Here is a 24,136-nt window from a genome sequence, read left to right on the forward strand (position 1 = left end):
CATAAAAAAATTGCAAATTACAACGAGATGCTCCTACACAACTATTAGGATGGATTAAATCCAAAACACACTGACAAACGCTAGAGAAGATATGGGACAGCAGGAGCTCTCCTTCATTGCTGTGGGAAGGCAAAATGGTATTGACACTTTGGAGACAGTTTGGGGGTTTCCTATAAAGCTAAATAAAGGCTGGCCATGTCGTCTGGCAATTGAGCTCTGAAGTTATTCGCCCACATGCGTTGAAGACTTAAGTCCACAGAAACTGGCAAATGAATATTTATAGAGATTTATTGGTAATTGGGAAAAATCAGAAGCAACCAAGACAGATTTCAACAGGTGAACGTATACACAAACTTCAGTATATCCATCCACACCATGGAGTGTCATTCAGCAATAAAAAGAAATGAACTATCCAACCATGAGAGATCACAGAGGAACTTTACACGCAGATTGCTAAGTAAAAGAAGCCAGTAGGGAGAAGCTATACACGTTACCATTCCAAATAGAGTAAAATCCCGGTTTGCAAGCATAACTTGTTCCAGAAACATGCTGGTAATCCAGAGCACCCGTATATGAAGCGAATTTCAAGAACCATCGGCTCAGCTGTGATCCTGTGACATTCGGCATCACATACGACTCGTATTGCAAGACATCGCTCGTTTATCGAGTTAAAACGCATGAGAAATGTTTGCTCATCTGGAGGAACACTAGAAGAACAAGTTACTCACAATCCAAGGTTTTACTTATGGAAAAGGTAAAACCAGAGCGACAGGAAAAAGATGAGTGGTTATCAGGACTCTGGGGAGGTGGAGGGGGGATGCATAGGTGGAGAATGGGATTTTTATGGCAGTGAAATTATTCTGTAGAACACTGTAATTTTGGACACATGTCATTGTACATTTGTCCAAACTCCTAGAATGTCCAGCACCAAGAATGAAACCTAATGTAACCTACAGGCTTTAACTAATGATACTATATCAATATGGGCTCATCAATTGTAAATGTGCCACTCTAGTGCAAGATATTTGCAGTAGGGTAGACTGGGGGTGGGGAGGAGAGGAGGTAAATGGGAAAACTCTACACTTTCTGTGTAATTTTCCTATAAACCTGCAACTGCTCTAAAAAAATGATCTAGTTAATTTTTTTTAGTGTTTTATTTATTTCTGAGAGAGAGAGACAGGCAGACAGACAGCATAAGCAGGGGAGGGTCAGAGAGAGAGGGAGATAGAGAATCTCAAACAGCCTCCAGACTCTGAGCTAGCTGTCAGCACAGAGCCTGACGCGGGACTCGAACCCACGAACCGTGAGATCATGACCTGAGCTGAAGTCGGACGCCCAACCGACTGAGCCACCCAGGCGCCCCAAAAATGGTCTAGTTAAAATGAAATATTTTAGTTCACCAAAAGACACTGCAAAAAAATATGAAAGGCAAGCCACAAACTGGGAGAAATACTGCAGCATATATCACAAAAAAACTAGACAATGGTTTTTTTTAATATTTAAAAAAACACCAACAAATTAAAATTTTTTTAAAAAATGTGAACAGGTCACTAAAGAAATAATTGAAATAGCCAAAAATCTTACTTGAAACATTCAACTTCAATAATTATCAGAAACAAAAATTAAAACAACGATATAACTTAATCTTTCAAATGTGTGAGAATAATAATCAGTACTGTGAGTATTGGTATTATTAATAATTAGGTAAAAGAAAACTGACATATAGCCTTTTGATAAGTGTGTGAACTGCTACAATCTTTCTAGCAAAATGTTAAAACAATTTTTAAAGTTATTTAAACTACCCTTTGGTTAAGTCATTCAACTTTTGGAATTGATACTAGGGCAAGTAGCATGGGTATTTGAAAACATTCCTTATGTTTTCTTTACTGTTTTTAAAGTAACTCAAAATGGAGGGGACAGACTTAGTCCAAATGTTTAACCACAGAGGATTAAATAAGTTATTTTGTCAAATCGATTTGCAAGCATTCTATGTTTTAGAAATGACAATACAGGGGCTCCAGGTGGCTCAGTCGGTTAAGCATCCAACTCCTAGGCTCAGGTCAGGATCTCAGAGTTGCTGAGATCGAGCCCTACTTTAGGCTCTGCGCTGGGCATGGAGCCTGCTTAAGATTCTCTCTTCCCCGGGACATCTGGGTGGCTCAGTCTGTTGAGAGTCCGACTTCGGCTCAGGTAATGATCTCATGGTTCGTGGGTTCAAGCCCCGCATCAGGATCTGTGTTGACAGCTAGCCCAGAGCGTGGAGGCTGCTTCGGATTCTGTGTGTATCTCTCTCTGACCCTCCCCCTGCTCACACTGTCTCTCTCTCTCTCTCAGAAATAAATAAAAGACATTAAAAAAAAAAAGAAAAAGATTCTCTCTTTCCCTCTCCCTTGGTCCCTCTCTCCAACTCATGTGCATGTGCATGCTCTCTCCCTCTCTCTCTCAAAAAATAAAATAAAAATGACAATACAGAAGAATATTTAGTTATCTGGACCATGTTGCTACATACAGTAGCAACCTTTTAAAACAAACCAAAAAAAAAAAAAAAAGGTCATTCAAAGAATAGTCTCAAACTCCAATTCCATTTTCATTAAAAATAAAGAAGCAGGGGCCCCTTGGTGGCGCAGTTGCTGAAGCGTCCAACTTTGGCTATTTATGGACCTTGGAATCGGAATTTCATATAAGTGTCATGTGTCAACAAAACGGTCTTCTTTTGATTTTTTAAAACCATTTAGAACTGTAAAAACCACTTTTAGTTCACGGGCCATACAGAAAAATGTAGTGTGGGCCATATTTGATAGTTTACCAACCCTTAATTGAGAATATTACTAAGAACTCATATCAACAGCATCAGCACCACCTGGGAACTTATTAGAAATGGAACTTCTGGGACCAGCTGCAGACATACTGAATCAGAAATTCTTGGGGCACCAGCAACAATCTGCATTTCCACAAGCCTTCCAGGTGGTTCCAATGCATGTTAAAGTTTGAGAACCGCTGACTTACAACTTCCTTTGTGCTCCCTCTCAACTGATTCTTCAGAGGTTAAATCTGGTATTCTTCCAGAGGTTACATCACTATCCTCAAGTTTTGTGGGGCTTTTTAATGTTTATTTATATATTTTGAGAGAGAGGAGAGCAGAGTCCGACAAGGGGCTTGATCCCAGAAACTGGGAGATCATGACCTGAGCCGAAATCAAGAGTAGGATGTTTAACCAACTGAACCCCTCAGGCACCTCATGTTTAGGGGTTTTTTGAACTTTAAAAAAAGTTTCACTTTCAATGCTAGAGAGTTTTTCATTGTGTGAATGAAATGTAATTTATCTATCCATTCTCCTGTCGATGACCATTTTGGTTGCCCTCAGTCTGGGGCTATTATAAAAATTGTAGCTATGAACATTCTTGCACCCATCTTCTGGTACATAAGGGATCAATTCTTGGAGATATGTTTAGAAATGGAATTACTAGCTTTTAAGGTATTCTTTCTTTTAATTAAAAAAAATTTAAAGTATATTTATTTTTGAAAGAGAGAGAGAAAGACAGAGTGTGAGCAGGCAAGATGCGGAAAGAGAGGGAGACACAGAATCCGAAGCAGGCTCCAGGCTCTGGGCTGTCAGCACACAGCCCGAAGCAGGGCTTGAACTCAAGAACTGGGAGATCATCACCTGAGCTCAAGTCAGATGCTTGTCTGACTGAGCCACCCAGGCACCCCTGGGTTTTAAGGTATTTTAATGATCACCACTGCAAGATAATAAATACGTCTCAAAGATGTTGTAATAACTGATACTCCCTTCCATTTTCTAACATTTGGCATCTGTCAGATGCCTCCTTTTGGTAAGTGAATAGGTATAAAATGGGGCCTACCCATGGCATTGGACATTCATTTCTCAGATTACTAATGAGGTTCATTATCTCTTCATTAGCTTATTAGCTCCATGTGCTCCTTTTTCTGTATAACATCTATCCAGGTATCTTTTATTTTTGTCTACTGTATTTTTCTTATTTACGTGTAGCTGTTCTTTATATATGTAGGCCACTCCCATTACTGGTTCTTAACCATCTTTCTTCTAAGACTTTTACTTAGCCAGTACATTTCCCCTTACTTGGCGATTTGTTGCTTTTGTTTCTACATATTGAAGGTATCACCCCAACTCAGATACTTAAACAGAGAGCACCAGCCACCTACCTCTTTTGCATTCGAAAAGCACCTAAAAAAGTAATAGGGCACCAGTATTTGCTCAGTAGATTCTCATTAATTATGATCATTATTTCACGGCTTCATGATTTACATTGTACCTGAGTTTCATTGGTACAAAAATACAAATCATGTGGGCCTGTGTAGTGTATATAGTTAGAACACTATTGTTTAAAGTTAAAAGCATAATTAAAACTTAGAAGTTGCCATTCAAATCTTCTAACACCCAGGGGTGCCTGTATAGCTCAGTTGGTTAAGCATCTGACTTTGGCTCAGGTCATGATCTCAAGGTTCATGGGTTCGGGCCCTGCGTTGGGCTCTGTGCTGACAGCTCAGAGCCTGGAGCCTGCTTCGGATTCTGTCTCTCTCTCTCTCTTAAAATAAACATTAAAAAAAAAAAAAAAAGGTTACTGTCTACCATTTTGGAAGAAGCAGTGTCGTTAGGCTTTGTGTGCATAATGACAAAGACAAGCTGGATCCTGAACCCAAGTTACTCTTGATCTAATGAGGGAGACAGGATCTAGTTAAGTCAAGAGCTTAAATGGAGGGGCACATAGGATGTTGTGGAAGCATGAGGAAAAGGGAATCAGGGGAAGCTTCCTGGAGGATGGGGCACTGAGTTGAGAAACATATGAATTAACAAGTTGGGTAAACCGCATTGCAGGATGTACAAAGTCCATGTGCAAGAGCCCAAGAGAAAGGAGAAGAGGAAGGTGGAGGAGGGGACGGAGCAGATGCTAGAGCATTTTTCCAACTCTGAGGAATTGCCAACAGCCCGAGAGTCTGGCCAGAGATGTGCTATTGTAAAGACACGGTTCAGAGTTTGGACTTTATCCTCAGGGCATCAGGAAGCCACAGAGAGGTTTTAAACAGGACAGCAATATGTAATATTACAGTAATATGGCTGTCAGATTTTGCTACGCAAAGATCCACCATGCCTCAGTGTGGAAGACGGAATTGAGGGGGCCCAAGTGGAGGGGGTGAGGCCAGGCGAGGGCTGCTGAGGTGCATATGGTGGTGGGAAGGGCTGGGGGCATGGGGCGGAGGGGATGGCTATAATAACCAGGAGACTAACTAAGTGGAGGAGGTGCTTTACAGAACAGGGAATGGAGGGTAACTCTGGACCGTTCCTTATATAAATAAAGACAAATGGAACTTTTCTCACCTAGACAAGTGTCATCGTGAGATCCTCCAGCCACAGAAGTCTCCAAGCCCAGGCTTCTGATGCTTCCAACTCCCAAAAGGACAGGATCCCTGTCTTCCAGGATCCCTGATAGGCCAAGCCTGGTTCACTCCCCAGAGTGCCCAGGCCCCTGGCTTGCAGGTGCTCAGGAGGCTTGAGCTCCCGGATAATTACCTCCTACTCTCTTCCACCATCAGCCGGTATAGACAGAGCACCCTTTTTCCAAGACTTCCCAGAACATGTCAGAGGAACAAAATACATTTACACGATACCCTCAGTGGAGACAGAGAAGACACTGGACAACTTTCTGAGCCGAGGGGCTCAACACAGTTATAAGAGCAGATCTGTACAGACCTAGGAGCACCAAAATGTTTACATATGTCCTCAAGGATCATTTAGTGTTCACATGCGATTCCAAGCTTATACAACAGAAAGGACCCCCATGTCCTAATTCAGTGACTCACAGCTAAAGAATATTAAGAAGACAGACAGATAAACCCCACCCCCCAAAAACCACCACCGACCGAAAGAAACCTTATTCACAGGAAATGGAGTAACTCCTGTAGGTCTGCTAAAAGGATCCGGAACAGTGTTCCCAGTTGCACTGGGAGAGGAAAGGACAGAATGCAAGAGAGAGAGAGAGCAGTTTCTGTAGGGGGAGAGGCTGGCAATGAATCTAAATCCTGAGAACATCTGCAGGCACATGACATTGTACAGAGAAATAGCAGACAGGCTCCTCTGTGTTCGGGAAGGTGTAGATCTTACAGATGGGACACTCACAGGGCTGCCTCCAAAACAGCAGCTAAATGGTGACAGTGGGTCCTTGGAGGCTCGTCTGTGTACCCTTCACCTTGACCCAGGGCCCCCAATAATAGAAAATCAATTGCATTGGAACAGAAGACGGCTTACCTGTTTTAGGAAGAGGGTAACTAATATTAAATAACTCTTCCAGAAAAGAGAAGATAGGACCTGTGATATTCAAAGCAAAATCTGCATTTCCATTTGCAATGGCATCTTTCCGGGCCCAGATGCGTATCTGAATCAAAAACAATTAATCAGTGATTAGGGAATGCGGTAGTGAACTTGGGCAAGACACAGCCAGCATGCGCCAGTTCCCTGATGTTCTAGAGTCAGAGACTTACCTGTCCAGAAGAAGCTACCGGTTGAAATGCTGACAGCTGACGAACAACATGCAGGTTAAGGGCACCGACCCCATGCAGTCAAAAATCTGCATATAACTTTAACTTTTGACTCCCCCAAAACTTAACTGCTAACAGTCTCCCATTGACCAGAAGCCTTTACCGTAGATAATGTAAACAATCAATTAATGCATATTTTGTAAATGTATCATATACTGTAAACTTGCAATAGAGTAAGGTAGCGAAATGAAAAAGCAAATGCTAGTTTTTAAGAAATCATAAGGAAGTCAGGGCACTTGTGTGGCTCACTTGGTTAAATGTCCAATTTCAGGTCAGGTCATGATCTCACAGCTCCTGAGTTCGAGCCCCGGATTAGGCTTTGTGCTGACAGCTCAGAACCTGGAGCCTGCTTCAGATTCTGTGTCTCCCTCTCCCTCTGCTCCCTCTCTTTCAAAAATAAATAAGCCTTAAAAATTTTTTAAAAATCTGTGTGTCTATAGAACCACTCAGTTCAAATCTATATTCTTAAAGGTCAGCTGAAAAGGTATACATGCTCTGGAGAAAGTCCAAACGGCTAGTCACTAAGATGTGAGCAGTTTTCTGGAAAGAATGTTATTTCCTTTTTTTTCTTCTTCACAGCTTGTGTAACTTTTGGAATTCAGAAATAATCGGTGGGATGGTATCTACCCCCACAGAAAATGTAGACTCTATCTTAGAGTAAGAGGGCACCTTAGACCCCTGCTTCCCTGTTTAGGATATATTTCCAGTGTTCCAAAACAGAATGGTGCAGTTAGCCGGGCTTACGCAATACGGTACATATGAGACACATCTGAATTGTGCAAATTTAGAATGGTTTGCTGATGTTTCCAAGGCTAAGATAATTAACAGTGCGATCTTGTTTTCAACATTTTCAATAATTCCCCTAATTTAAACAAGTTCACCAAAAGTCTTATGATTTTACATTTGTTGAACAAGTGAATGATATTCTGTTTATGACCCTTCCTCTCTAGTAGGTAAAGAGAAAGCCTTGTCATGTTTTGTTAGTTTAATATAATCATGGTGTTGTTTGGGGACTCGGGAGTTTACGTGTGCAATTTTGGTGGCTACTTTGCTCTTGTTCTACCATTCGTTATTATTTTAATATGAAATCACTTGCTATCCCACAACACCACCACTGGAGCACTTTATTTTAAAAACTTTTTTTTTACATTTATTTATTTTTGAGAGACAGAGAGCAAGCCGGGGAGAGGCAGAGAGAGAAGGAGACACAGATTCTGAAGCAGGCTCCAGGCTCAGAGCTGTCAGCACAGAGCCCGACGCGGGGCTCAAACCCCCAAACTGTGAGATCATGACCTGAGCCGAAGTCACTCAACCAACTGAACCACCTAGGTGCTCCCACTGGAGCCCTTTTTAATGGAATTGCTAGCATTCATTCTACAGACCGTGTATGAAACTCAATAACCTTGTTACAAAAGTTAGCAAGGAGAGCATGAGGGTAATTTCCCTGATGTGCATACGGTCCATCTGAGAAAGGGTTCTCTGCAAAGCATTAGAGAGAATGCTAGGAAAATGAAAAGCAGAGCAACGATATTTGCAGATTGCTGCAGCCCGAGCACACATCCACCTTACTTTGCTTTTATTTCTGCTGGAAAATTTGTCTTGAATTATGTGAATGTTGCATTACGTGAGGTCTTCAGGAATGTTCCCGTTTCACAAAAAGCAACCACCTGTTTTTGAGGCCTCCTACCTCGTTCCCCTCGGCCTCCCCCATGCTGCAGTGGCCTCCTTATCCTGGAAAGGAGGCCCCAGGGTTCAGCCCTGCCCTGTGCTCTACTTACCCACCTTCTCCCCTCCTCCCCCAGTTTCTAACTCCGGAGGCAGGGGGAAGATTGCTGAACCAAAGCCTAAACTACTGGGTAGAAAGAAGAGTCCCCACTGCCCACATTCAAGACATGTGCATTTCCACTGTAACCTTTTGGAAAATAATCAAACCTTTGTACGTTTCACTGACAGTTTCCAAAGCTCCTCCCATAAACTACCATTCTATAAGCGAAAGAGGAGGCAAGTGATGGAGATTGCAAGCTGTGTGAGAAGGGGCAGGGAGCCCCCAGCAGGGCCGCCAGGAACAAGAAACAGTGAGGAACACTTTGGAGATGCGGCCCCAAAGTTCCTTCAAAACCACACCTAGAACGCCAGTGTGTTGTTCCTGTGGTCCTTCACGAACACAGCAGAGCTCACCACCTATGACAGGAGTATCTTTATACGGGCCTGTGTGTGCTAAGCTCTGTTCAAAATATGTGATTTTTCTGGGAGCTCAATTGGTTGGACGACCGACTTCAGCTCAGGTCATGATCTCACGGTTCCTGGGTTCGAGCCCCATGTCGGGCTCTGTGCTGACAGCTGAGAGCCTGGAGCCTGTTTCAGATTCTGTGTCTCCCTCTCTCTCTGCCCCTCCCCCACTCATAATCTCTCTCCTTCTCTCTCTCTCGATCTTGCTCTTTCTCTCAAAAATAAACAACAAATATATATATATATGTACATATATATACATACATACCAACCTTACTTACACGTTTCCACATTTATCCTCATGTGAAGGATTAACCACATCTTCAATTTTACTAAATTTCTATCTCTTAGTTAATAAGCAACTTTTCCACATATACTCTGGACGCTATTCCAAGAGCACATTCTGGCTCCGCTGAGAATATGGCAGACTCCTTCCCTTTGCAGAGCTGAGCCACAGCCAAATGCAGCATTCCGCTGATAAACTCATCCCAAATTTCAATTCTCTGGCTAAGAACATGACTTTCTCAGGCATGTTCCACTTCGTCTCTGCCTCCAAAGGCAGCTGGTTTTCTTTGCAGGGCTGTCTTTCACCAAGAAACAGATCTGACCTTTTTATAAAGACGCGGTTTTTTTATAAGACGCGGTTGCTGTATAACCGCATTGAGATCAACAATCACTTGAGATGGGGATGCTGACGTGCCCCCTTGGGTCACTCATTAGCTCCAGGGCTCTGCTCCTTCATGCCAGGCCCAAAGCATGGGCTTCTAAATTGTGCCTGAGGGGTCACCTGGGTAGCTTAGTTGGTTAAGTGTGCCACTTTGGCTCAGGCCATGACATCACAGCTTGTGAGTTTGAGTCCCCCATCAGGCTCTATGCAGACAGTTCAGAGCCTGGAGCCTGCTTTGGATTCTGGGTCTCCCTCTCTCTCTGCTCCTACCCTGCTCACACTGTCTCTCTCTCTCAAAAAAAGAAACATTAAAAAAAAATTTTTTTAAACTAAATCTTGCCCGAGATTTATTGGTAGATGTCCTAAATGTTTGACTTGGCCTGTGTTCTGTCTGCGGAAGTCAAGGATCTACTAGCGATTCTCCAGGCTGGAGCCAACAGTTGAGGAAGATAAGCTGTAGTCTGCATCTAACACGGCTTTATTAATTCATCTTTCAGAGGAGCAGCTCTGAGCGATTCTCCCCCTGGCGACAGAATTGGCTCATCCACAGCTTCCTTATCTCCACAAGTCAGTGGGACAAGCCTAGAAGATCTGGGGTGGGCCCGGGAGAGAGTCTCAGATGGGACTGTGGGGGCTTGATTTTCCTCAGCTCTGTAAAGTCCATCTGGCAAGCGAGAACCTGGCCTATGCAACTGGCCGTACTTCCCTCCACACAGCAGAGGAGGCAGTGAACCAGCATGTAAAGAACTGTCAGCATAACCCTCGTATTTTTCGTAAAGTATTATTTTTTTAAGTTTATTTATTTTGAAAAAGAGAGAGAAAAGGAGAGAGTGGGGGAAGGACAGAGAAGGGAGGCGAGAGAAAGAGGATCCCAAGCAGGCTCCACACTGTCAGCACAGAGCCCAACTACTCAGGGCTCGAACCCACGAACCATGAGATCATGACCTGAGCTGAGATCAAGAGTTGGACGCCCACCCGACTGACCCACCTGGGTGCCCCATTCCTAAAGGATTATTTTGTGATGAAGGTATAACCGGGTGAAAAACGCCCACTTCATACAACTCTGGGGAGGGGCCGTGTGTCTCAGAGTTGAGGAACCCAGCAGGGCTTCTTCTAGATGGGGCGATACCTGACCTGCAGGCACCACGTCTGCCATTACAGTTGTTCCCAGCTGGTGTCCCTTCTGGTTGGTTGATGCCTGGGCTGTATCAGGTGCCAGACTCTTGGACAGTTCCCCTGTCTTCTGAAAGGTGCCAACAGCCCAGGAAGAGGGGGCTCAGAATATACGTTGAGAGCAGCCTTTCTACAGAGCCAAAAGGGTGAACTGCTTGGTTCATCTGCAAAGCCACCCTAAGAGTTTCAACGGGCTTGGAAAAGTCAGCACCACCAGGAGGTGACCATGGGATATGCAGGCAAAACCCCTGGATGCAGAGAGAATGGATGAACCACCTGCGGCCAGTATGAAGGTATCCTTACCTTCAGAATCTTCCTCACTCACCTCCTGGCCCCTTTCAGTTCTGTTGATGTGGTCATAGTCACATATGGCCAACGCGACTAAATAAGTTGGCATGTGGGGTGTGGTGGAAAACGTGGTAATGGTCCAGATACTTCCATTCACATCTCTTTTTTCAGACCGACCTATGGAAATTGATTTAAGTCCAAATCATTGTTAAACCTAAGCAACAATAGCTACCTTTAAACAATATGAGGAGTCAATTGTCACCCATGGTCTACCAGTGTGGATTTCTGTACCCCTAAGCCTATCAAAACCATATTAAGTGAAATAAGTCAGCGAAAGACAAATACCATATGATTTCACTGACATGTGAAATTTAAAAAGCAAAACACATGAACAAACAAAAAAAAAGCACACATAGACTCATAAATACAGAGAATAAACCGGTGGTTGCCAGTGGGGAGGGGGCTATGGAGGTGAGCAAAACGGGTAAAGGAAAACAAGAGCCTCAAACTTCCAGGTTACAAAATCAATTCTATGGGGAAAGAATGTACAGCATGAAGAAGACTGTCATTAACAGTCGGCAGCTCAGTTGGTTAGGCATCTGACTTCGGCTCAGGTTGTGATCTCACAGGCTCTGTGCTGAAGCCTGTTTCAGACTCTGTGTTTCCCCTCTCTTTCTCTGACCCTTCCCCACATGCATTCTCTCCCTCTCTCTCTCTCTCTCTCTGTCAAAAATAATTTTTTTTAAAAAGCCCTAACTTTCGCCTGGGTGGCTTAGTAAGTTAAGCATCCGACTTTCGCTTGGGTCATGATCTCGTGGTTCGTGGGTTCGAGCCCCACGTCGGGCTCTGTGCTGACTGCCGGCTCAGAGTCTGGAGCCTGTTTCAGTCTGTGACTCCCTCTCTCTCTGACCCTCCCCTGCTCACGCTGTCTCTCTCTCTCCTAAAAATAAATAAAACATTAAAAAAAAAAAAGAAATAAAAAGCCCTAACTTTGTTTGGTGAGCATTGCATAATGTTACATAATTATCGAATCACTGTGGTGTATACCCTGCAGCCAAAGTAATCTTGTATGTCACCTGTACTTCAATTAAAAACAAACGGTGGGTGCCTGGGTGGCTCAGTCAGTTAAGCGTCTGACTCTTGATTTCATCTCAGGTCACAATCTCATGGTTAGTGAGATTGAACACTGCATCGGGCTCTGTGCTGACAGTGTGGAGCCTGCTTGGGATTCTGTCTCCCTCTCCCTCTGCCCCTACCCTACTTGTGCTCTCTGTCTCTCTCTTTCTCAAAATAAATAAATAAACATTTAAAAACAAGCCACATTAGGAAGGTCTAAAGACAGCATCTTTGCTCTGAATCAGTATCTTGAATAGTCTGGACTGTGGACCAAATCCATGGGCACTTTAAGTGATGCCCTTGTCTTTTCCATCCACGTCTACTGTCCTCTTGACCAGGCCACCTCTCATAATGCTTAATCTAGAGCCCACGGTCAGTCAAGGAAGGACAATTTTGCCATTGCTAGGTCTCAGTGAGGTCTTCAGTACTGGCAATCTGGGCCTTTAAAGCTGAGGGCAGGTATCTGATGTGAATCAGGCTGGCAAACATTAACAGGGAGTGGTGGAGACCATAGCAAGTCTGTGGAGAGGGGGAAGGGGGGCATCTACAGGGGACAGTCTCCGGTGAGCTGTAACTATTGCTGTCACAAAGGAGCTGCAGGCCCTCTGTTGTTAGATCTTCTAAGTTTACAAGGACGTAAAACTCTTGACTTTTATGAGAAATCTCTGGATTTTTAAAAAGTTCAATCAGAAAGGGGGAAAAAAAATCGCGCGAGCCAAATGAAACACATCTGTGTACCAGATTCAGCCTAAGTCAGCTGTCTTGTTACCGCTAATGATCAATACTAAAGTCCGAAGTAGTGGGCAGACAGGCTGCCAGAGCAGAAGGAGGATACGGCGTCCCCAGCTTCCAATGCAAAAAGAGTCAGGATTTACCATCTTCAAGATGCAGGTGCTGATACACACCCCATGTGACTGCTCTCCCTAATTATAATACACTGCCAATGCATGGCCTAGAAAAGCCATTGCTATAAAAGCTATTAAAGAGGTAAATATATATATATATATATATATATATATGTAGGTCCATAGATATACACATGTATGTATAATGAATATATACATGTATATAATAACAGGAAATATTACTTACCTAGCCTTGGCATATTGGAAAGGGCCACATAGCTGGGATGATGAATAATTGTAATATTAAAGGTTGCCTTTAAAGCTGGCTCATCAAAACAAGGAAAAACGCTTCTGGCAAATGTTGGCTCCATCTGAGATGCTAACAAGGCCCTGCAATACATTTTTGGGGAAAAAATCTATTTATTTTTATTTCAAGTTCCTGGACACACAAAAAATTATTGAGGGATTCCGGCTTGTAATTATATTCAGGAAGGAGCTAGAATATTTCCCCTCATCTTCCTCACTGCCTTCCAGTTAAAACACACACACTCCCAAGGCTCGCCACACCTTGGAATTCTTGCAAGACCTAAAATACAAAAGACCTATTTAATTTTCAACCACAAAACACTATTTACTTCATTACATCATACACTTTTAAAACCTTCTGCAAACAAAATAGGAATAAATATAGCAAATATGCAATGGCAAGCTTTTGAGAACCAAGTATTTTTTAAACTAGGATTTCTTTTTGGGGAACGGACTATTGCTTTCATCCTCCACCAAAGTGGAAGCAATGTCTGCTGAAGAATGTCTGCATTTTTAAAACATTTTTTTAAAGTTTATTTATTTTGAAAGAAAGTTTGAGTTGAGGAAAGGCAGAGAAAGAGAGAGAGACAGAGAGAAGGAAAGAGAATCCTAAGCAGGCTCCACGATGTGAGTGCAGAGCCTGATGTGGGGCTCGAACTCACAGAGTGAGATCATGACTTGAGCTGAAATCAGATGTTTGACTGAGTCACACAGGGACCCCAAGAATGTCTGCATTTTTATATTTTTCTCAAATGTTCTTCCTAATTCAAAACTTAGAAAAAGTTTTATTCTGCACCCTCTTGTGGGTAAGTGATACAGGTGTGTGTCAAGTAAGCAAAACAATTTTCATTTCCAGGTTGGTAGATTTATCAAATCCCTTCTGCTCCTTCCCCCCAACTCCATGGAAAAATACAAAAAGTGGCATTATCTCACGGTGTGCTGGTGATTTATGGGGGAAAGTTTAAGGTCAAGAGTGCCCTGAGCAAATGAGGACATTGTCAGGTTTATTATCTGTAACTGTAGCCTAAGTCTGACCAGATGTGGGGCCTAGCTAACAACTCTCCTCAGGAAAAAACCATGGAATCATTAAGACTCAGTAACCTGGGGTGGGGCACCTGGGTGGCTGAGTTGCTTAAGCAACTGCCTTCGGCTTAGCTCATGCTCTCACAGTTCGTGAGTTCGAGACCCACATCAGGCTCTCTGCTGTCAGTGTGGAGTCCTCTTCAGATCCTCTGTACCCTCTCTCTCTGCCCCTCCCCAGTTCTCTCTCTCTCTGTCTCTCAAAGAAAGAAACAGAGAGAGAAACAAAGACAGACAGACTTACAGACTTGGCAGCCTGTTTTGGGAGGACAACTGTGGATGCTAATTCTCTTTTGTTCTCCTAAGACCCTGAGACTTAGTGTCCCTGATACATTTACTCTTGCTTCAGGCCCAGCTCTTAGATAAATAACAGGAATTCAATTCAATAAGGTGTCACGAAAGACTATGGTCCCTCCATCACCGCCACCCACTCCTGGGATCCCTCCTCTACCACGATAAAGCCCCTACTCACATGAAAATTCACAGACAATGGTCGGCACATTCACAAACAGCCCACCGTCAGCTAACTGGCTGTGTTCATCGCCTCACTGTGACAAAAGTGTAATTTTCAACAAGCCTGTGCTATATGCTACTTCCCACTCTATCTTGTTGTCCTTGCTTGCATGGACTGGAAGGTGACTTATGAACTCTGGTACCAGCCACTTTGTCTGCAGGAGTCTGCTCCATCTCCTGCTAGCTGAGTAATCCTGAACAGGCCACACATTCCTGCCGAGCCTCAGTTTCCCCCATCTAGAAAGCAATGGCACTACCTTTTATTGCTGTTTAAGCTTTCACATTATTAGTAGCTGAATGTATCAATAAACCACCTTTGAATTCTGCTATATTCCTTGCAACCTCACAAATTGTTCTCCATGTAGATGAACTATAGAATTCAAGGAGATGGGGCGCCTGGGTGGCTCAGTAGGCTAAGTGTCCAACTTCAGCTCAGGTCATGATCTTGTGGTTCATAAATTCCGGTTCCCCATCAGGCTCTGTGCTGACAGCTCAGAGCCTGGAGCCTGCTTCAGATTCTGTGTTTCCTTCTCTCTCTCTGCCCTTCTCTCACTCAAGTTCTGTCTCTCTCTCTCTCAAAAATAAACAATGGGGCACCTGGGTGGCTCAGTCGGTTAAGCATCCGACTTTGGCTCAGGTCATGATCTCATGGTTCATGGGTTCGAGCCCCGCATCAGGCTCTATGCTAATGGTTAGCTCAGAGCCAGGAGCCTACTTCTGATTCTATGTCTCCCTCTCTCTCTGACCCTCCACTGCTCACGCTGTCTCTCTTTTTCTCTGAGAAATAAATAAAAAACATTAAAAACTGTTTTTAATAAATAAATGAACATTAAAAATTTTTAATATTAATTTATTTTGAGAGAGAGATTGAAAGCATGAGTGGTGTAGGGTCAGAGAAAGAGAATCCACATGGTCAGTGCAGAGCCCAATGTGGGGCTAGATCTCACAAGCCATGAGATCGTGACCTGAGCAGAAACAAAGAGTTGGGACATTTAACAGACTGAGCTACCCAGGTGCCCCCTAAAATGGATTCTAACAGGGATAAAGACATCCAACAGAATTGGAAGAGGAGCCCCTGCGGTAGCCATGATCAAGTCATCTAGGGTTGGGAGAAACAGCCCCCTTGGAAGTTCATGCTTGGCCTCCACTGGAATCGTAGGACATTTTGTACAAATGGTAATATATTAGCCTGAAAAAGTATAATGTAAAAGCACAGCCAATTTTATAAAACGTGCCTATCTGTCTGGAAAGCCACCACATGCCTATTGTTTTTGTAACAGAAACTATAAAAAGTAAAGCTTCGTAACATCTCTAATGCCATGACCTCACAAAGCATATGACTCTGAAGGTGAGGAGTTGCAAGGCGAGGAGAGAAAATCAGACTCTTCAAGGAAGTGGGAAAGTTTTATCCTCCTCAAAAGGGGCTACAGGTTCAAAAAGGCTAAGAGACATCAGCTCAGAGAGTCACCACTTTAAGCAAATATCAAGCAAGTGCCTTCCTGTTCCATGATCCAGGCCTCTTGAGAAGTGAAACAGAAGAAACTCTTGGAGTTTGCTCAACTATTTCCCTCCCTGGTTTTATACAAACAAACAAAAAGAGGAAAAAATCCCTACAACACACAGCCTTTCTGGCTCACACTCCTAACTACAAAGGTCAGGGCCAGCCAGCAGCACACACGATCTGGCTATGCCACATCTGGGAACTCAACACTGGTATTTATTTCCCTTCTCCTTCTCCCTCTCTTTCTCTCTCCGCTTTGGATTCAAGCAACCCTGTAAGGATATCTTGACCTCAGAAAATAGAACCATCCACCCTCTCCTCCCTTCAAAGCTCACCAAAACATGCTATTATGGTGCCTGACAAGTCTGGGTTTAGTGTGGTCAGCTGGTGAGGGAGTTAATTTGGGAGAATTTGTCTCGTAGCAGCTCGGTATTGCAAAGCCACTCTCCTGCCCTCTTGTATAGCTAGAAAATCATGGGTTCACCATGATTCTTGAGCTGGAAGACATCTTAGGGGTCAAGACTGCCCAAGATCCTTTGGGATCCATCAACCGCCATATAAAAAAAATCCACTCATTCATTCCAAATTATTGTATGAACTCTGTCTGCCTACATCTCTAGCTAACAAGTGCTACATGACATAATTGGTCAGGGGTTAAATAAGACAGGAAAGCTGTCCCCCCAAGTTGTTTTTACACAATAACACCCTCAGAAATCAAAATGTTTGGTAAAGACGGATGTTACACCACTGGACTGTGGTTCAAGGATTGGCCCATGAATCATGTTTGTTTACTACTTGTGTAATAGGATCTTAAAGCCGAAGTTTCCACCAGGCAACAAAACACAATAGATGTGCAATTCCAGAAAGAGGCACCAAACCATGTTATGAAGGTTTGTGAAATAGATGGCCTTGAGAACCTGGGGGCCCTTCTTGGACTTCTCAGCTCCACCAAAGATATATGGAAGGAAGGTCAGGGAATGGAGGCCAGAGATGAGAGGAGAGATTTCTAGATGGGCAGGGGTGCAGGTTAGCCAAGCCCTCTTGATCTCAGGGTGCTGAGAGGAGGGAAACTCCCTAACTAGGGTGAGCCGGCGGGGAGAGCAGAAGTGTTTCCTGAGACTTAGAGACTCAGAACCTGGTACCCAGCTTATTGTTGGGAAAGCCAAAATTGACCCCAGTCAGATGTGAACTCCCACCAGTGGGAATGCGAAAGGCAAGAGGAAAGGTGTTGGAGGCAGAACCAGAAGAATGCTCTTGCCTTGGGACACACGTGAGCCCCAGGACAGGGATTGGGAGTGTTCCTTGGAACAGCTGTGGGCCCTGAGACACAGACTGAGCCAGTGTGGGGACTAACTTGGGTTCTGTCCAAAGAGACCACCTGCAGGAAGCTAGAGGAGGCTGGAGGTGCATTCCTCTATGTCTAGGGAGGAAGGAATCACTAATGACCATCAGAATGGAGAACTAGAGGAAGCATCCTGCAGGGTCAAGAGCATAGTAGGAGAAAGAGAAAGTGAAAAAATGACATCTCAAGGGAAAACAAAAGGCAAGTGCTAGGCCAGAGTCAGACCCAATAGCAAGAGTGCTGGCTCATGTGAGAACTGGCCTACGTGTCACCTCTCCCTGTCTCCCCCAGTCCCACTGGACCTGGTGGGGGTGCAGAGGCAGCTGTCAAGATAAAAGAAGAGGCCTAGAATCATGAGGTGGAGAAATGGAAGGAACCACTACCCTTTACTTGACTGCAGGCTTCTAACCTGAAAGCCTACCCAAGCTCGGGGGAATGAGGGTAGAGGGAGAGAAAGGGAGATTTAATGGCAACTCAGCTCAAAGCTTTAAAAAGCCTTGACACAGGACTGGATGCTCGAATTTTTGCATCTGGACAGTGTTTGTGACTTAGGGAACGTAGATCATCTGTCACCTAAGAATGAGCAGTAAATTATGGGCTGCCAGAGTATTTATGCAGGAGCAGGAAAGATGATCTCAGAGACTAAATTGTAAAAGCAGAGTGGGAGAAACAGTTGCATTTTCACTGAACTGGGAGGTATGCTTTTTCAGTAGGCTAGTTACACATATTTGCAAAAGATACAGGATTTGAATCTTTGATGAGTAAAACCACCTCCCAGAGAAGACAGCTGGGTCCCCTGAAACATGGGGGTTTGACACCTCTATAGGATAATGAAGTGAAATCTTTTATCTGTGACACCAGTGAGATCATGTGCTTGGTATTTGAGTTCACTGACCTTGTTTTGATAGGTCTAAATTCTTTCCTAATATTGCTCAAATTTCTCTCTTGTGTGTCATTCTCTGAGGCTGGTGCCAGATTTCCTAGCATAAACAGCAACTGGAAGAAAGTCTTTTTCAGTTCTGTTCACTCTTTCTACACATGCACACTTTGATTGATTTTAATCACGTGGTTCTTCCCTTAATGTGTCCCAGATAAAAATCCCAATTTTCTCCAGTCATTTCACACTAGTGATCCATCCTCATTTCTTGATTTTGATTTTCCTTTTCTCACTTCTCTGAATACCTCCTTATTCTATCTTATATTTTATAAAGGACATGGCATGATTGGAAATGCAAAAAGTATTCTTAAAGGACACTTTGAACAAGAATGGGGCTACAGATTCTTTCTTTCGCTGAATTTCAAAGTGGAAGAGACCTTGGAGAGTACCACTATCTTAATTCGTTGATGTGGAAGCTGGCACCCAGGGAATTTATATAACTGTTTAGACAACTAGTAAGAGGCAGCAGTCGGGGGTAGTACTGAAACCAAGGCTCCAGCTTCCCAGCCTGGGCTGCTTCCCAGCAACCTCTCTTGGGATCCTTTTAGGTGCTTTGCAGAACATAATGTAATAGAAACTACAAGCAGACTAAGATATCATGAGAAAGACTGAGAATTAACTTTGTAATTAATAACATTACCAAATCTAGAGATGATTAGGCTTCTGTTCTCCACCCGGAGGGAGTAACGCAGGCTAGAATTAGCCTTCTGCTGAAAACAACTAAAAACCCTGATGAAATATATGAAACAACTGTTTTCAGACATTAGATAATGGGAAACACTGGACTGTGATTTCCAAGAGAAGAGAAACAAAACATGTGAACTCTACAATCACCTGGTCTACTTGGTCATAATTTCTCAACTGCAGCACAAGGAAACGGAACAGAAACAGAGTTCAGTCGTCTCATTGAGTTTAGGAGACTATGACTGATTCTCAGGAAGACCTAGATAGCTAGAATCTGCAGGGCAGAAATCCAGAAATCTGCACAGAATTCACATACACCCTCCCCACCCCGAGTCTTTGGTCAAATATTAATCTGCACTTTAAGAGGTCAAGCAAAGAAAGAAAAGCTACCACTGAGGGGGAAGCTGAATAATTCCTAGAGCTCACACAGTGCTAGGAATTGTTCAAATTCCCACAAGTCAGAGTACAGAAATCTCTAGAATAAATGGATTTTCAACAGAGACAAGGAAGGTAATGCCTGAGCAGTAAGCTAAAGTAGCCTTGGAGTAAGGGCAACTTTAATTTTTTTAATTAATTTATTTATTTTAAGCGGGGGTGGGAGTGAATGTGGGGGAGGAGCAGAGAGAGAGGGAGAGAGAGAATCCCAAGCAGACTCCACACTGCCAACACAGAGCCCAATAAGGGATTGAACTCACAAACTGTGAGTTCATGACCTGAGCCAAAATCAAGAGTTAGATGCTTAACCAACTGATCCAACTATGTGCCCCTAGTAAAGGTGACTTTAGATCCAGTCTCAAAAATGTTAAACACAAGACATGGGAGAATCAAACGAGGATTGAGAAGGTCACCAAATAACTTGTGTACCTATTCAAAAAAGATGAGCATTCATTAAAGCAATGTAAGAAAATGTGGCATTCAGCAACATAAACTTTGAAATGTCAGGCACTGGATAAAAAATGAGAAAATGCCCAAATATTTGGAAACTAAATAGCACAGTTCTAAATAACCCATGAGGTGGGGCGCCTGGGTGGCTTAGTCGGTTGAGCGTCCGACTTTCACTTGGGTCATGATCTCGCGGTTCGTGGGTTCAAGCCCCGCGTCGGGCTCTGTGCTGACTGCCAGCTCAGAGCCTGGAGCCTGTTTCGGATTCTGTCTCCCTCTCTCTCTGACCCTCCCCTGCTCACGCTGTCTCTCTCTCTCTCTCTCTCCTAGAAACAAATAAAACATAAAAAAAAAAAAAAAAGAATGGAGCCAGTCCAGATTGCTCCATAAAAATAAATAAATAAATAAATAAATAAATAACCCATGAGTCAAAGAAGAAATCAAAAGGGAAATTGTAAACTATGTTGAACTGGATGACAATTTTAAAAGCGACATGACAATATTTGTAGCATGCCACTAATGCAGTAGTTACTGGAAATTTTATAGCACTAAGCATTTATATTAGAGAAGAAAAAATATCTTTAATCACTTACCTTATACACACCTTAAGAAAAAAGAAAAAGGAAGCCCAAAGAAGAAGAAAGGAAGTAACAAAGAATAATATATAAAGCACTGAAGTGAAAAACAGAAAAATAATAGAGAAAATCACTGAAACAGACTAACAAAGTAGATAAATCTCAAGGCACCATGATCAAGCTTATTGTCTGTCAGAAGTGGAAAAGACCTTAGAGAACCCCATCCTGTTAACTCATAAAAAGCTGAAGACCCTGGAGTATATGCCACTGGTTAGACAACTACTAAGTGGCAGAGGTGATTTCAGAACTAGGGCTTTAGCTCCCAAAAGAGAGAAGATACAAATGACCTATGTCAGAGATGAGACGGATGACATCACTACAGATTCTACAGATATGAAAATAATAATAAAGGAATATTTTATTATATTTAATTATACTTAAATTTGACAACTTTGCTTAAATGTGCAAATTCCTTGAAAGATCCAAATGACCAAAGCTTGCTCATGAGGAAATAGATAACCTGAGTAGCGCTTTATTCATTAAAAAATTTTAATTTGTAGTTTAAAACCATCCCACAACAACAACAACAACAAAAAACCTCCAGCCCCAGGTGGCTTCATTAGTGAAATCTAACAAAAAAATTAAGGAAGAATTAATGCCAATTCCATATAAAGTCTTTCCAAAAAATCAAAGAAGAAAAACTTCTATATTTATTCTTTGAAGGCAGTATTACTTTGATACCAAAACAAAACAAAGAAAAAAAAAACCCATGAACATGGACGCAAAAATTAAAATGAAAATTTTAGTAAATCAAATGAAACAAAATATAAAAATGATAATACATCAAGACCAAGTGGTATTTATCTTGCAAATGCAATGTTAATTTATCAGTAGAAAACCAGATTAAGAGGCTAAAAAACATATGATCACCTCAATAAATGCAGAAAAAGCATTTGACAAAATCTGGCATCCAATCTGATAACAACTCTCAGAAAATTAGAAACAGAAGGGAACTTCCTCAATCTGACATAGGGAATCTATAAAAAGAAGATGAAGAAGAACGAAGAGGAGGAGAAAGATGAGGAGGGGAAGGAGGAGGAAAAAGAGGAGGAAAACAAGGAAACATGCACTTAAATACTTTTATCCAACATTGTATAGAGCCTCTAACCATGGAAGTAAGGCAAGGGACAGAGATAAAAAATACTTAAAGTAACAAAAAAGTAAAACTCTCTTTATTCAAGACTATATAATCATTTATATAGAAAATTTAATGGAATTCTCAGTTTTGCTAAGCTACTCCATGGTATTGCTGCTTTGGCATCCATATTGTTTGGCCAAGCAGTCTTTAGGGACTTTATCCTGACATTAGCCTCATACAAGTACATGCTCTAGACAACAGTCTTCAGAGTCAGAGGTAAATATAAGCTCCTGATATGACTCCTGATATACTTTATGATAAAGCCCTTCCTACCTCCAGGGCCATCCCTGCAAAGCTTAACAAAACCTGACTCTTTTTCAGTTGAATTATACAATCTGGCCATGGACTAAGAACCCCAAAGCTCTCTAGCCATGAACCCTAATAAAGGCATGTGCCCCAGGGCCTGTTGCTCTCTCTGCCTGTACCTTGCCTTGACGTCCTCATGTGATCCCTCAAGGTGAGCCATGTACTTCCTCCAGAGCCTATGAATAATAAACTTCATTTCAATCCCTTTATGGTCTTTTGTTGAGCCTTGACTCACTATCTAATACCCCAGGGCTTTATGTAACAAATGTTAATTTAATAAAGTCAATTATTAACAGGAATTAACAAGAATTTAAAAAGCTGCTAAAGCTAAGAAGTGAGTTTAGTGAAGTTATAGCATAAAAATCAATATACAAAAATTGACTAACAACAAACTATTGGAAATTGGAATTAAAACATACCATTTATAATAGATTTAAAATCTAAAATAGGGAAAATTTGACAAGACATGTGCAAGGTATGTACAGTTAAAGCTATAAAACCTTCCCAAGGGACATAAAAGATGACCACAAATAAATAGAAAGATATATCACATTCATTGGTTGGAAGACTCAATATTTTAAAACTTAAATTCTCCCCCATTGCTCTGTAGATTCAGCACAATCTCAACTAAGATTTCAGCACATATTTTATTTCATAGAAAATGACAAGCTAATTCTAAATTCATATGAAAACAAAAAGGATCTAGAATAGCCTAAACAATTTTGAAAAAGAAAACAAAGTTGGTGGGTGAATATTACCAGGTTTCAAGACTTATTATAAAGCTTTAGCAATCAAGACACTGTGGAATTGGCATAAAGATATACAAATAAACCAATGCAATAGAAGAGAAAATCCAAAAATACACCCTCCTATATTTGGACAAGTTATATTTTATAAGGTGTAAAGACAATTCAAGGGAGAAACAGTAGACTCTTCAACAAATCATATCAAAACTATTCAACATCTGTGTGCAAAAAATTAAAAAATGACCTTCAAGCCATATCTCATACCATATACCAAAATTAACTCAGGGGTGCCTAGGTGGCTCCATCAGTTAAGTGTCTAACTTTGGCTCAGGTTATGGTCTCATGGCTCATGGGTTGAAGCTCTGCATCGGGCCCTCGTGCTGTCAGCACAGAGTCCACTTCAGATCTTCTGTCCTCCTCTCTCTGCCTGGCCCCTACTTGCGCTCTCTCTCTCTCAAAAAAAAAAAAAAAAAAAAAAAAAACCACCACATTTAAAAAAATAAATTAACTCAAAATGGATCATATGTATAACTACAAAACCCAAAACTATACTATTTCTAATAAGAGGCATAGGAAGAAATTTTTGTGAACTTTGTGTAAACAATGTTTTTTTAGGTACAATGCTAAAAGGCTGACACATAAAACAAAAAAAAAATGATAAATTGGACTTCATCAAAATGGAAAACTTTTGCTTTGAAAGAGGCTATTAAGAAAATAAAAAGACAGGGGCGCCTGGGTGGCTCAGTCGGTTAAGTGTCCGACTTCGGCTCAGGTCATGATCTCTCGGTTCGTGGGCCCCAGCCCCACATCGGGTTCTGTGCTGGCAGCTCAGAGCCTGGAGCCTGTTCTGGATTCTGTGTGTCTCTCTCTCTGCCCCTCCCCCGCTCATGTTCTGTCTCTCTGTCTCAAAAATAAATAAGAACTATAAAAAAAATTTACAAAAATAAAAAAGAAAGAGAAGAAAAAGACAAGCCACAGACTGAGAAAATATTTGCAAATTGTATATTTGAGAAAAGACCCTCTCAAAATTCAACAAACAACAAAAATGGGCAAAAGCTTTTAACAGACATTTTACTAACATACATGGATGACAAAGAAGTACAGAAAATGATGCACGATATTAGTCATTAGGAAAATACAAATTAAAGCTGCAATGAGAACTACCTACTTTA

General features: G+C 42.1%; 1 protein-coding gene across 1 annotated transcript in view; it reads right to left on the reverse strand.

Annotated features, from left to right (window-relative positions):
* Nucleotides 1–24,136, reverse strand: part of LVRN (laeverin) — a 73,227-nt gene that overhangs the window by 38,386 nt on the left and 10,705 nt on the right. Inside the window, exons 2-4 of the mRNA XM_039252603.1 lie at nucleotides 13,142–13,284; nucleotides 10,971–11,110; nucleotides 6,287–6,413 (exon numbers count right to left, since the gene is read on the reverse strand). Of these exons, the coding sequence (XP_039108534.1) occupies nucleotides 6,287–6,413; nucleotides 10,971–11,110; nucleotides 13,142–13,284 (410 nt within the window). The remainder of the gene's footprint in view (nucleotides 1–6,286; nucleotides 6,414–10,970; nucleotides 11,111–13,141; nucleotides 13,285–24,136) is intronic.

The sequence above is a fragment of the Hyaena hyaena genome, unplaced genomic scaffold (genome assembly GCF_003009895.1).
Source record: "Hyaena hyaena isolate Hyena2069 unplaced genomic scaffold, ASM300989v1 scaffold_431, whole genome shotgun sequence".
Classification (NCBI taxonomy): Eukaryota; Metazoa; Chordata; class Mammalia; order Carnivora; family Hyaenidae; genus Hyaena; species Hyaena hyaena.